Genomic DNA, 14,725 nt, shown 5'->3' with positions numbered 1-14,725 from the left:
GGGGCTGCTGAGGGGGAGGGTCCGGCTTCTACACCTCCTGGGCCTCTTCCTGCCACCCCCTCCCCCAGAATCAGCAAGGGGTGTCCCGAGCCCATGGCACCCAGAGGGGCAGTTCAGAATCAGGAGGCTGCCAGGCAAAGGGGGGGCAGAGGACAGGGAGCAAGGCTTCCTTTTAACCGGCAACAGCCCCAAGAACAAAGGCAGCAGCGGGGTGGGGAGGCAGGCCGAGGCCCACAGCAGCAGCTTGCTAGGCCAGCTGGAAAATGGGGGGGAGGGGCAGCGGAGACCCCCCCAAGGGGCAGCATCCCAGGGCCTACACCAAGACTGTTTGGCTGGGGGAGAATGGGGAGGCCGGGGGAGGGGAGGAAAGTGAGGGCAGGCCGCAGACATGGAATTACAAACACTGAGGAGGACGCAGAGGCCTCTTCTTCTGGGTCCCAGGCCAGAGCATCAGAGGACCAGCCCTGGACGCTGGACTATGTGGATCTCATCTTGGGCCTCCCAGGACTCCAAATCCCGGGCCGCAGCTGGTCCTCCAAACCCGAGGGAGGCGGGTGCCCAAAAGAGACAATGCAGGAGACATTCCGTGTGCCCATTCATGGGTTCTGGGGGGAAGCCAGAGGGAGGAAAGACGAGTCAAGCACGGTGAAGGCAGGGCAGGAACACTGCGATTTTATTCGGTTTTGAAAGAATAAAAAGATGCCCCGGGGGCTTCACAAGTTGGCATGATTAGACAATGTGATTTACAGTTTGAAGACATTTTTACGAGCCTGCGCTCAAATGATAAGCTCACTACTGAAGGGAGACCCATCTCCGGGACCTACAGACCCTCCTGGGCTATGTCCCATCTGCCTCAAACCACTAAAAGCTTCACCTCCTCTTTAATTCATCTCCCCTTTCTCTGGGCCTTGGACACAGCAGCCGGGGAATCACCAGCGTGGACAGTCTGATTTTCTAATCCGATTGGTCCAGCTGTAAAACACCAAAATGGTTCAAGAACAGCGTGTAAAATGGGCCTCCAAACATGGAAGTCTTTGGAGACATTCAATCATGTTTTGCCACCCCAGCATCAGCCTGGGGTTATCCTACAGTAAAAAAAAAAAAAAAAATTCTGAAAAGCTCACAGTACACACGAGAGAGGGCAGAGGACAGTGGAAGCTGGAAAGGAACCGAGTAGACGGTGCCCCATTTACATGATTCCAATTGAGCCTCCCTTCTTTAACCAGCAAGGAAAAAGGCAAACTTGAAAGCGGTTCTGCAAAATCCAAACGCATTCATATTTGAGGAAATGTACCAGTTTCTAGGCATGCCTGTAGCTTGTTTTGGAGGATTCCGATGTGGAACCGGCATCATGATGGCATCAGCAAGTCCTTTGTAAAACACGGCTCCTGGCATGCTAAGAAACTCCATCTTTATTTCTCTTTACTGTCCTTGATGGCTACTTACAGAGGGTCGGACCTGGTGAGAAGAACCTTTCCAGGTTCCACGTCAGAAGATTTTGAAGGAGAAACTCCCATTCCTGCCTTCCTGTAGTGAAAGCTGAGAGTTAGGGGCTACATCTGTGGCTCCCCCCCAAGAGGACCGGGTAGGACAGACAGGATCTAACAAAGGATTAGAACACTAAAAAAATGCAGGCCTGCCCTCTGCCCCCAACCTAACCCACGGAAGCTACCAGCAAACTCAGAGAAACCAACCAGAGTGGGGGGGGGGGGCTGTTGTCCCGTCTCCCCCTGCACTGTCTGACCAGGGACCAGCTTCTATGCTGCGCCATCCCAACCACGTGCAGGTGTCCCACAAGCCTCAGGGACATCGATCCCCAAAGGACAGGGCCAGGGGATGAAGGACTCTGGTGTACCAGGTTCATGCAGGGCTGCTGAAGAAACACACCTCTGGCCGGACGCTCTCAGTCTTGCCCACCGCTTGTCCCATTTACTACAAACCACCCCTTCCCACACGCCTGGCTACTCGCGGAGAACAGCGTCTCTTCACTGGAAACCTTCAACTCTCAGGTCATTAACCGAGGATGAGATGCTGCTCTCCATAGTCTAGACCAGGAGCCTACAAACCTTTCTTTCAGCCTGGATGGAGGGGCTCCTTGCTGATCCCAGGAGTCTCCCCTTCCTAACCCCTTGGACGCCACCACAAGAAGAACATCATCCGAATAGTTGTGAACACGGATTTCCTTGTGAAACATGGGATCCTGGGGCTCAGCTTCCCCTCAAAGTATGCCACTGCTGTATGGTTGTTGCTTTAAAGAAGTGGTTTTTTTTTTTTAAGCAAAAGGAGTCTATGAATGATCTTAGTCTGAGGAGCTGACAAGTCGGATGAGGGAAGGGGCAGAATTCTACCGAATATGCAGATACATGCAGGTGATGATTATAGGATGTCTTGTGTGGGGGGGAGTCGCTGTAGATTCTACAAAATGATGATCAGCCTTCATTTGAGTGTTATCTTCTTTCTGGTGTGGCACCACTTGGCCTCTCCCAACACATATGCCAGTTGACATAATCCTCACTACGAAGGGGTCTATATGGAATGAAAAGCAATGTTTTCTCAGACCCTGCGCCACCAGTGTCCGTATGGGGACCGCTTGAAGATGGAGAAAGGGTGTGCACTCCTGCCCAGTGGCTGGATGGGGAGGCTCATTTCTGGAGCTTTTAAATAAAGTCCACCATCTGTGTGCACTTCTGGCCAGTCTTCAATGCATGCCCTTAAACCTCCCAACTTTACTGTCACTGTGGCAAAAAGATGGCCAGAGGGCACGGGCGGATGTGGGAGAGTGCTGCGCCAGTCATACACTTCTAAAGCCGGTCCCCAGGCCAGAATCTGGACCCCCTGCCACCTGGTTCCCTGCTAGACCACCAACGATCCACGGGAAAAATGCATTCCTTGGCTAAGGATGAAATGGCCACAAAAAGAGGCCTTTGCTGGAAACTAGTCTTGAGCTGTTATCTATTTCTGTGCCACCTTCTTTCTTGAGGTGCCTAGAAGCCCCATGAGGACACGAGTTGCAGAAGGGCAGAGCCAGGGTCTCCACTCAGCCCCACACCTCCTCCTCTGTTCATGGATCATGTTCAGTCTATTCACTGATGGTCTTTTCTTCAAAGAGTTGAAGTTTTCTGCACTGAAATGCTAATGGAAAGTGCATCTGAGGTGCATATTTCCACGCAAGTTGGGCTCCTTCTAGCCTAGCTCAGCTGCAGAATGGGCTTGTCACTCCTGGGTAGTCAGGAGGCCTGTGACTTCTTCCACCTCATGGCAGTTCTTTGGACAAAAGAGCCGCAGCTCTCTGACCCTTCCCCGAGCTCTGGCCTAGGGTGAATGTGCAGTATTTTAAGGGGTGATGACAGATCGCTCCTGAAACTCCCAGCTTGGGGTAGGGACTTGGGAAGGACCGTGTTTCCAGGGCAAACACTAGAGGAGTCTCAGCGCCGAACTGACTTCGTAGCTTCTTGGGGAATGGCACAGCTTTCCCTTCACACAATCTTCTGGGAGAAGAACACGGGTGGCCAAGTGGTTGTTCCCTACCAGGTCTGAGGAGTGGAAGCAAGACACCTCGGCACTAATCCTAGAGGGGGGCTGGGATGCTCCTATTCCCTTCATCGATCACCGTCCACAACCCTGGAGTCTGTTCCTGTAATCAAGTAGGAGAGGGGCAGGAAGTATGGCCCTGGCCCCGATGGAGTGTTTGGAGAGGACGGCAAGGGTCCAGGCTCCTTGAGAGGCAATATCTTCATAAAAGCATTTGATGCTGAGGAACTGAGAAGTCCAATGGCTTTTTTAGATGGAGGGCTAGGAAAGAGCTTCTCCCAGGATCTCATGCCACAAGCTGGGTTAGGACTTCACTCTTGTACAAATACAAAAGGGGTGGCTTACTAAAATGTTGAACTGGTCCCCAAGAACACTTCTCCCAGAGCCCTTTGGCCAGTCAGAAAGGGGACGAGATGATGGGAAGCCTTTAGAGGCAAGCAGAGTATTTCACATGCCTCTGCACAAACCTGAAGCCTTCTGATGGTCCCCCAGCTCCCTCACTGTCCCTTTAACATCAACATTATTCAAATTTGCCCTGACAGGGTATTCCTACTTTACACAGAGTCTTTGTTCTCTTGAACACACATCGAGGAGGATGACTTTCAGTTGGGGAGGAAGGGAGAAAGCAGAAGGCATGGAGTTCAGCCATACATCAGTATATCTAAAAGATTCTAAATGGCCAGGGTCAGGCGGACACCAATAGCAGAAAGCTTGAAAAACACAGCCTGGGGCAAACAGTAGTTTCCAATAGCCCCGGCCCAGTTCCAACCGTCAAATTGTAGCCTTGCCTTCTCTTACCTTCTGAGACAGAACTAGGAAAAGGCAAGGGGGCTGGAGGGCAGGCAGGGGTGGGCACCCATGATTGAAGATTAGATGGTCAACTTCCAAAGCCTCACCTTCCCCCACCATTACCTCTGAGTGTGATTATGTTGGGAGAAGGAAAGGACGTGGTGGGGGTAAAAGACCGAATTTATACATCTCCTGTAAGGATGAATCTATAGTTCTGCTCAAATTAATTTAGAATAGAATAAAATAGAAAAAACCAAGTCCACCAGCAAAGGGCTCAAAACGTATAAAGCCAAGGGCCAGGTAACAATTATGGGCCCAATTTGAGAGGAACTGATATATATATTATTATTTTTAATGGACAAATTATAATATGCATTTGGCTATCCAAAAGGCAAAAAATAACTATAATTTACATAAGCAACTTCTGTAGACAAATAAATGTACAAAATCAGGAAATCCAAACCATCAGTTGGTCCATTTCCTAGAAAGGCTCAGATTAAATAAAAGTAGTCAATGTGCATCAACATTCTGGATAGCAACCGCATACTGGCCATTCCCTAGACACTCAAATTGGGCAACACGTGTATTAAAAACACACAGAAAATAACCGGTGACTACATGGGCCGCTCCACAGTCCAGCACTGGTCCCCCGTGTACAGATCTAGTGACCTGAAGGTTGCAGACAGATCCGGTCTCCCAGCAGGCTCCGGCCACAGCTCTCAGTGTTTGTCATCTGGTGGATCTGGGAGCCCTGGCGTGGCCGACTGGGTCAAAGTGGAAAGCCACAAGGACATGGCCGTCCTTGCACTGGACAATGCTCCACCAACAGACTGGCCTGGACATGGAAAGGAAGAAAGACTTTAGTTCTTTTAGGGGTGAAAACCCTCACCAGCTGCCTAAACTTCCAAACTTCAGGTGGCTGGAGGTCGGTAGCGGGAAAGGGAGAATCGGCGTGTCCTGGCATATGGTAGATGAGGGCTTCTAATGCCTTTGGGTGATGGCTAGTCTGGTGAAACCTATGGACTCCTCAGGATAAGGGACTGAAGGAAATGACAATGTTCACTGGGGGGGTGTGCAAACAAAGAGGGATTTGGTCCTCCTCCAAGTTCCTGGACGCCCTGAAAAGCGGGCTAAGACTCCTATCCCAGGATGAGCAATGTCCCACATCAGCAATAAGGAGGAAGAAAGTACAAGGATGATTCCACACCTCACGGGCACATCATGGACAAGCAGGTGGCTAATTAGTTTCTTGGCAGAAGCCTTTTTCGAGCCTGACTTCTCGTGCTTTCTGACTGTACCACGGTAAGGACTCAGCGACAGTGTGTCCCAGCATCCCATCAGGCATTCAGACCCTAATGAATGGCACCATGTTGGTGGCATGAAGCAGCTCTGAACATATGCTGCCGGCTGCCCGCCCCTGAGGAAGAAGCGGCCCCTAATGAACAGTCCGTGCTCATCCCCACGTGCCGGGGGAGCCGGCCTCCGATACGGCGCTCCCCAGGGCACGGAGGAAAGACAACATGGCGGCAGAGCGTGAGCCAGACGCTCGAGTAGGTTCTTAGTGTTATTGCCCCCAACTGCGAGGCCATGATTATCCTCAGCTGGGCCGGGCCTCTCATTTGGTGCCTGGTGAGAGCTGCTTGGGTAATGAACCGAATGTCTGACTGAATTCTAAATGGGAATCAACAGAGGACCCCCGAAGTTGCCAAAGGGGGCCCCTACTTGTCCTGAAGGGCTGATGGCCCCGGGGAATGCTGGGGACACAGACTCAGTGAAGATGGGGATGGAAGAGCATTTTACAGAAGAGGAAAAGGAGGCCAAGGAGAGCCGGGGTTGGAGATGAAGTAGGACAAGTTTAGACACATAAGGCAAAAGGGGTAAAGTTGGGTGACCGTCACTTGTAAAAGTGAACAGCCTGGGGACAGCTAAATGGCTCAGTGGATAGGAAGTCAGGCCTAGAGATGGGAGGTCCTGGGTTCAAATTTGACTCCATACTCTTCCTAGCTCTGTGACCCTGGGCAAGTCACTTAAACCCCAATGCCTAGCCCTTACTGCTCTTCTGCCTTGAAGCTGATACATGGTATTGATTCTAAGATGGAAGGTGAGGGATTTAAAAAAAAAAGAAGCAAAGGGTCTCCTTTTCTCTGGAAAAAATAAAACAAAATACCCAGTAAGTGTGAGGCTGCATAGACTCCGGGGGCTATCCCTCTTTTTTGGCTTTTCTTTAGGTTGGTCCAACCACGCCAAAACACAATCTGTCACTGCACCCAACTTTGAGAAGCTCAGCCATGGCCAAGCTCTTCCTTCGTCCTAGGGGGGTGGACGTCTTACCAACAGCTTTTCCAGTCTGTACGACGTTCCGACTTGTCGTGACCATGGCGTTCCCGATCTTTTTGCCTCGTTCACTGTTCTGGACAGAGCTGGGTACAAGAAGTCGGATGTGTTAGGCACCCCCAGAAGGCCACCACCCACGTGCTCCAACCACCTGATACCGCCAGGATCCTCAACGTGGCCAGGGAAGAGGATGGCACGCTGATGGTTTAGCTGAAGGCCTTTCTTCCCAAGAAGCTGACCTGCTGGAGAGGGGTTCTTATTTCCATTTTACAGGCTCAAGGCCGTGTCTCTCAAACATTTCCTCTTGTGGAAAAGGCCAGTGACTTGGGACCTTTAAGACTGGGACATGCCAGCTGCGGGCACTTCAGATAGCAATCCTGATCATGATGCGCCTCCCTAAAGGCAGCGAGCAAGCAGGGAGAGGCAAGGTGAGCCATGGGCCATCGGCTCCCCCCACCCAAAGTGACTTCTCCAAGATAAAGGCATCCCCTGGGGCCCCGGGGCAGGAAAAGCATGGCTGGCTGGAGAATAGTCACCAACGAGCAGACCGCAGACTGTGCCACTGCTGAAGCCCCTCTGAGGCCCTTCAAATTTTTTAAAAGATCCCCACACAGGCCGAAACTGGCCAGCTTGACCACAGACCACGCCCAGACCCAGGGGCTTCTCTACAGGTCATCCAGACACAACACTCACTGTGAGAATCGCAACTTCACGTCTGACACCGAATACTGGCCCTGAAAGGGATGGCTGCAAGACAAAGGGGCACAATTTTGACTGTTCCATTCGTGAGGCACCGGCTGTGGGCAAGGGGCAGCTGGGGGCCCAATGCCAGTCCCACAGTCCCTGGCTTCTGGGGTCTGGTCAGCTAAAGGGGAGATAAGGCATAACCCAGGTGAGAATCTACCGAGTCCCCAGGAAGGGGCTAGAGGCAGCACTACGAGATGGGGGATGGGAATGAGAAAAGGTTTCACCCAGGAAGCTGGGCTCTGCCCTGGAAAATGGTGAGGCTTCACCAAGCAGAATCTGGGGGTGTGAAGGGAAATGCTAAAGCGTGGATGAGGGAAAGAAGAAGCATTTCTGGAGCACTGACTGTGTGCCAGGCACTATGCCAAGGACTTTTTGCCAGTTTTATCTCACTGAATCCTTAACAACCTTGGGGGAGGGGGGGGTCAGTGCTATGATTATCCCCATTTTACAGCTGAGAAAACTGAGGCAAACAGGGATAAAGGGACTTGCCCCGGGTCACCCAGCTAGAAAGTGTCAGAGCTGGATTGGAAGTTGGGTCTTCTGGCCCTCAGGCCTGGCACCCTGGGCACTGTACCAGCAGCTGCTGGGTTACATAGATTTAGGAGGAGATGAAGCCAGGACCACAGACTGAAGTCCTTTAAACAGGTGAGTGGGCAGAGCAGAAGGTAGACATCTACATGCCCACGTGGCATCTGCCCTGTCACTCTGCCTGGCCGCAGAGTTTGGTGTTTGTCCCTGAAGCCCCAGGCAGGGCTTGTGCCTCCATTCCTGGCCATCTGCCTCAGAGTGGGGTGTTTAAATTTGGAGAGAGGGTGGTTGGGTCCCCCAAAATGGAGCTTCAGCACAGAGCCCTGATGATCCTGTGTGCTGAGTGCATTAAGCTTCAGAACGCTCCAGAGCCTTGTAGGCAAGGCAGAAGCACTCTGAAGAGTCTGGCCTAATGGTCCTCCTAAAACCAAGTGGATGCAGGATGCCAGTCACCCAGACTGACACCCAGACAGATGGAGAATCCATGGGACCTCTGCAGAAGGGCCCGGCTCCCAGAAATACAGGCCTTGGAGTCTACTATCGGAGAAAGCGTTGGCACCAGAATGAACCAAAGTGACAAGGGTTGCCATGGGAAACCTCCCAGGAAAAAAGGGCCCAATATTGACTGGTGCTGTGAGATGGCTACCTTGTTCCTTCACTCAATAAGCCATTGCTTCGGACCAGGGATACAGAGAACCAGTCCCTGTCCTCAAGGCACTTGCACTCTAATTGAGAAGACATTCTGCATATAAGTAGGTCTACAGGAGGTAAATCCTGTGTCTCTGTAGGCTCTTGGGAGGGATGGAGGCTCCAGCTGAGCCTCGAGGCAGCCAGGGGTTGGGAGGTGGAGGCAGGGGGATGCATGGAGATGGGGGCCTGGGGGAGAGGGGCTGTTGTGACAGCATGAGCAAGGACAGAGCAGGCTGGGTATGCATGAAGCCCCGGAGAGGGGTGAGCTGTCCAAGAAATGCCTGACCCAGAGGAGGAGCTGGTGGGGAGAGCACCAACTAGGAAGGCCTCTACTACACTGGGAGCTCGGTGTGGTGAACTTCCTGGCTGATGAGATCACGGCCCCTCTGAATGATTCTAGTGTCATTCTCCCCCTCCCTCACCCAACAAGTTTCTTACTTTGGGTTTATTTCTGCCAGAGCCGGATGTCGGTTGCTGTTCCAGACCCTATAATTGTGTGTATTCTTCCAAGCTGCTACAAAGGTTGTCCCATAGTCTGAGAGCATCTTTTCATTATCTGCCAAGGAAACGTTTGATTCAGGATGAATAGTGCTGCTCCCGGTCCAAGGGAAGCCAAATCTTCCCCAAAGAACTGCCCCCCTCGCCCTCAACCACGTGGGCCTTTAACGGTCTCCTCTGCAAGGCCACTTTCCACAGGAAACCACTTTATTGAAAACCCGTTCAGTTAGACTGGACTAATGACCGAGACCCCCGCCTCACTAAGTCCAGGCTGACCAAGGATGCCCACACATGAGCCTGTCTAACAACCCCAATTCCACTTTCTTATTCATGTGGGGAGACTTCCCTGTGGCTCTGCTCTTGCTGGAAGCCAGGAAGGACTGCTGCTTCCTAAGGGTACAAGACTTGCTTTAAAGGGAAAATAGAACCCTCAGAAGGACGTGTGGCTGCAGTCGCTAAGTCTGTCTTCTCCAATTCATTTCCTGCGATGAATGTCCTCTTTTAATTGAATCCCCCCACTAATGGCCACTGGCAGCCCAATGGTGAGCCAACTGTTAAGAAAAGGCAGTCATCCCTCATGTGGCTATGTGGTGAGATGGGAGAATGTGGGCACACTCTGCTTTGTCAGAGACTTACTGATTCCAGGTCACTTATTGGACCTTCTGGCACCTCAGTTTCCTCAGCTCTAAAGGTGGGACAACAACCAGCTCATGGTAAGCCCCTGAGTGGATCTGTTAGTCAAACACCTCATCTTACAGCTGAGGAAGGAAAGAATTGTGGACAGGGGAAGGGGCTTGCCCAGTATTCCCCAGCTTCAGAGATTCAATCCAGGGCCACTCACAAAGATCACAGCAATGGGAATACTTGACACTCGGCTTTCTCACAAAAATGAAGACTGGGAGAGTCTGGAGAAATTCAAATGAGTGACGCAGAGAAGGGCCAGGCAGAGGGGCAGTGGGGTCCTGAGGCCATCAGTGACACCCATCTCCAGAGCTCAGTCCACCAGAGTAGGGAGGAGCCCGGGATGCCCCTGGACATTCCACAAGGGATGTGTGAGGCGGTCTGTCTCTCTGTATTGCCAAGACAGCTTCGCCGCCAGAGAAGGATACTGGATTTTGGTCCATTTAAAGCTGGCCTTTGTAATTAGAGGTGCTCTGGGTTACAAGCTTGAGCCCAAAGTTTACTCTCTGCCCTCTCTGCAGGCCCCCAATCTGGCTGGGTTCTTACCTAACTGCAGTGAGGCTGCAAGTAGGGCATGGACGTAGACAGCAAACTGTGCCCGGATCCACTCGTCGCCTCCCTCCCAACCCGTCCCGTCCAGGAACACGTCGTCCCTGTTCTCAGTCACATGCTTCACCAAATGGTCAGCAAACCTCAGGTCGGCCGTGGTTGGGCTCAGAATTTTCCTCAGCTCTGGGTCATGGATGTGAACAGCTGCTTCTTCTACCTGGGAGGCGTGTACATGTGGGTATCATCGTTAGGGGATGTTGCACACTGGAAAAACCCAACGAGGATCTAAAATAGGGGAGGGGTCCTGATGCTGGGGCTCACCACCCCCAAAGGTCCGGAGGGAGTTGAACTGTAGAGGGGCTCATGAACTTGGATGGGGGAAAAATTACCCCTGTGTTTTCATGAACCTTTGACTCAATCGAGCACTCCCTTCAATTAGGGGAAAACCTGATTCTGAGAAGGAGTCCACAGGTTTCACCAGACTGCCATGGGGGCTAATGACACAAAAGGCAAGGAACTCCTGATCTAAGAGAGCCAGGCCAAGGAGCACAGGGCTCATCGACTTGGAGCTGGAAGGAGAGAGGTGACCCAGGCAGGCCCCAGTCATGCAGGTGACAGGGAGGCAAGCAAGCCTGAACTGAGGCCTGGCTGGGAGCTCCGAGTTCTCTCAGTACTACATGGCCTCCCAAGTAAGGAAGGCTATCACTGAAATAAAATCCAGAATTTCTCTCCCTTAAATTCTTTTCTTTTCTGAAACTTATAAACTCACCCTAACTGCACTGAGGTATAACTGTCTGTCAGCCCTTCTAACTCCAAAGGGCACATCTTGTAGTGGCCCCCAACAATCTAGCACAGCTACTTCAATGGAGCCAGTGAGTTACATCTTACCACTGAGGGACACATGAAAAAAAACTTAGAATATTTATTTCTGGCTTTGACCTTCTTTAAGCTACGAGAGAACCAGAGTTTAAGCCAGAAACGTGAGAAAGTGACCCCGACCTTTGCTACAAACAAGTTTTAAAAGTTACACAAGTGTGGCAGACATTCTGGTGGCCTCCTCCATATGTCCATGCCCACTCTGAGGACTGCAACCCCCTCAGAGTCCAAGGACATCTGTCTTCTGCCCACACGACCCCCCATTTCTTTGTTCTGTTCCCTACACGCAGGACATACTTCTACAACGGCATCACTGAGGTGTTTCTGCTGCCGAAAAAGAACGTTGGTCGCCCCTGCAACAAATCCTCGGACAGTGACGTCAGAGAGAAGGTGATGTTGCTGCAATGCCATGTATGGCAGACAGAGATAGCCCTGGGAATGGAAGGAAAACAGGAATAGCATGAAAGGAAGCAACATCTTCCTTCTTCACTATTAAACCATTGTGGGAGAAACCCCTGGAGAGATGACCTGAGACCCCATGAACTGCCCCTATGGGAAGACCATGTAAAAGGTCTGCTTCCTCTTGTGACATCCTGGCTATGGTCTCCACTCTGGGCAAGGGTGGAAGTCGGGGCTTATGGATGGCAAACACATAGTCAGCTCTTTCCATATGGCGGTCTTGTTGTTTATTCTTTTTGTTCTAAAAACTAGAGGTGCTGGAGAAGGGATACGTTGGGAAATGTAGCTGATGTAAAAATAAACTGATAACATTTAAGTGCTGAGTGTGGCACCAGAAGGTTTTCTGGGAAGACTATCTGAACTGGGTACCGTTGGCTTTCCATTCGGTTTGGGAACCTTGACTCATGGGCTGTCAATGCCATTTTTTTATTGTTGACTGATCCCTGGTGATCCCGAGTGACTGACTTTAGGTTGTCTTTTTTTTTTTTTTAAACCCTTAACTTCTGTGTATTGGTTCCAAGGCAGAAGAGTGGTAAGTAAGGGTGGGCAATGAGGGTCAAGTGACTTGCCCAGGGTCACACAGCTGGGAAGTGTCTGAGGCCAGATTTGAACCCAGGACCTCCCATCTCTAGGCCTGGCTCTCCATCCATTGAACTACCCAGCTGCCCCTTTAGGTTGTCTTTTGGCAAGTCCTTTCCCCTTTGGGTGAGTGGGGCTAGCTCAGCCAATCAGGCAATAAACACATATTAAGCAGCGTTTTTGTGCCAGGCCCTGTGCTAAGTGCTCAGGATACAAAAGGAGGTAAAAGCCAGCGCCCCTCTTCAAGGAGCTAAAAACAATCTAAAAACAAGCAAACGACTACTTACCAATGAGATACATTCATACCTATCTCATAAATAGGAGATAATTAAGAGAGAGAAAGAAGAACCAGAATTACAGGGGTTGGGAAAGGTTTATTACAGAGAGTGAGATTTTAGAATTTGAAGGAATTCAGGAGGCAAAAATGAGGGAGAGCCTTCCAGATATGGAGAACAAGCAAAGAAAATGCCCAGAGTTGAGAGACGGAGGATCTTGTTTGTGAAACACCTGAGGCAGGCCCAAGTCACTGGACTGAGGAGTATGTACTGGGAAGTGAGGTGTAAGAAGACTGGAGAGGAAGGAGGGGGATGGGTTCTAAAGGGCTTTGAATGCCAAAATGGTTATCTCATATTTGATCCTGGAAGTTACAGGGAACCACTGGAGTTTATTAGTAGGGAGGTGACATAATCAGACCTGGGCTTTGGGAAAATGACTTTAGTGACTGAATAGAGGATGGTCTGGATAGCAGAGAGACTTATGGCAGGCAGAATCCCTCAGCAGCTACTGCAATAGTTCAGGTGTGAGGTGGTAAGGACCTGCCCCAGGGGAGTGGCAGTGCCAGAGGAGAGAAGGGAGTTTATTTTAGAGATGTTGCAAAGGTGGAAGTCACCAGACCGTGGCAACCTCTTCAATATGGGGGGGAAGGAAGGACACAGAGAGGAGTCCAGGATGACTCCTAGGTTGTGAGTCTGACAGATTGGGAGGACTGGGTTGTCCTCTATGTTATAGGGGAAATAGGAAGAAGGGGGGGAGGGTTGAGAGGCAAAGATAATGAGTCCAGTTTTGGAGATGAGGTTAAGATGTCTTCTGGACACTGAGATGTCGGAAAGGCAGGCGGATTGAGAGACCTTAGGTCAGCAGAGGAGTTATGGCAGGACAGGCAGATCTGAGAATCATCAGCTTAAGAGATGATCATGAAGTTCGTGGGAACTGAGGAGATCACCAAGTGAAGTAGTACAAAGGGAGAAGGGACAAGGACCCAGGACAGAGCGAGTCCTGTGGGGAGCCTAAAGTTAGTGGATGAATCCATCCAAGGTGACTGGGAAGCCACAGTCAGATAGGAGAGCCAGGAGGCAGGGGATCCTGAAAACCCTGAGAGAAGAGAGTATCCAGTAGAAAAAGCTGATCAATAGTGTGAAAGGCTTCAGAGAAGGCAAGGATAAGGACTGAAGAAAGGCCAATGGAGTTGGAAAATTTGGAGAGAGTGGTTTGGGTAGAATGCTGGAGTCAGAAGCTGAATTGTAGAGGGAGGAGGCGAGAGGCCAGGAGATAGCTTTCTCAAGAAGTTTGGTCACAAAAGGCATAACTATTGGATGAAAGTGACTGGGGGCATATTTGCAGGCAGTAGGGAAGGCCAGCAGATGGGTGACAGAGTGGGGAAGACAGAAAGGCAATCTGCTTAGAGAAGCCAGGATGGGATGGGATCACCTGTGCAGGGAGAAAGGCAAAAAGAAAGACCGCCTTTTCATATGAGACAGGAGGAAAGGAGGAAATAAGAGCAGAAGGAACATGAATGACAGGAAATGAGGAAGGAGGATAAGAAGTGAGCTCACAGTAAAGTCATGGAAGGTGTGAGGATGGAAAGGTCTGAAGAGCCACTATGGAGAGAGGGACAGTAAGGGTGATGGAACTAGCTGCAGTGAGAGTCCTGTGGAGGTTGTGTGGATGGTAGGAGTAATTCAAAGCTGGAGGTGGCAGGTGAACACACTAGAATGGACTGCTGTTGGTGAGTTGGGGAGGGGAAGGTGAGGGTTATCCAAAAAAGAAAGAAATGTGGGTCACTGAAGTTTTTTCTTTATGAATGCACGGGCCAAGGAAGAAGAGAAGTCATCACAGGGAAGGAGGGCAATTTTTGCAAGCTACGTAGTAAGCTGACAATCTGCTTAAAGAGAGAGGCAAGCTTTCTCTAAGAGATTGGTAGTATGACGTACAATCCTCTATTATACCTGTTCTATTACATCTCTGGAAGTACCCATCTTTATGTGGTGTCTCAAGTTCAGAAATGACTTGTAGTCAAGGCTGGGAAGCTCTGAGTTCAAGTTCTTGCTTCTGACACATCCTAGCTGTGTGACTCAGGGCAAGTGTCTAAGGCTGGAGCTACAGGGCAAGTGTTGCCCTGCCTCGGTGGAGGTCTTCCTTCCTTTCTAGAAGTCCCTGGGGCCACTGAAGCCACAGGGCCAGGCCT

General features: G+C 50.8%; 1 protein-coding gene across 1 annotated transcript in view; it reads right to left on the bottom strand.

Moving 5' to 3' along the window:
- Positions 1 to 645: 645 nt before the first annotated feature.
- AVL9 (AVL9 cell migration associated) overlaps positions 646 to 14,725 on the bottom strand; it is a 72,217-nt gene continuing 58,137 nt past the window's right edge. The window contains exons 11-16 of the mRNA XM_044657667.1: positions 11,521 to 11,655; positions 10,345 to 10,564; positions 9,058 to 9,175; positions 7,348 to 7,401; positions 6,652 to 6,740; positions 646 to 5,155 (exon numbers count right to left, since the gene is read on the bottom strand). Of these exons, the coding sequence (XP_044513602.1) occupies positions 5,040 to 5,155; positions 6,652 to 6,740; positions 7,348 to 7,401; positions 9,058 to 9,175; positions 10,345 to 10,564; positions 11,521 to 11,655 (732 nt within the window). The 3' untranslated portion in view covers positions 646 to 5,039. The remainder of the gene's footprint in view (positions 5,156 to 6,651; positions 6,741 to 7,347; positions 7,402 to 9,057; positions 9,176 to 10,344; positions 10,565 to 11,520; positions 11,656 to 14,725) is intronic.

The sequence above is a fragment of the Gracilinanus agilis genome, chromosome 1 (genome assembly GCF_016433145.1).
Source record: "Gracilinanus agilis isolate LMUSP501 chromosome 1, AgileGrace, whole genome shotgun sequence".
In the NCBI taxonomy this organism is placed as follows: Eukaryota; Metazoa; Chordata; class Mammalia; order Didelphimorphia; family Didelphidae; genus Gracilinanus; species Gracilinanus agilis.
Note: the sequence above shows the minus strand (reverse complement) of the source record. Positions and strands in the feature narration are given on the sequence as shown.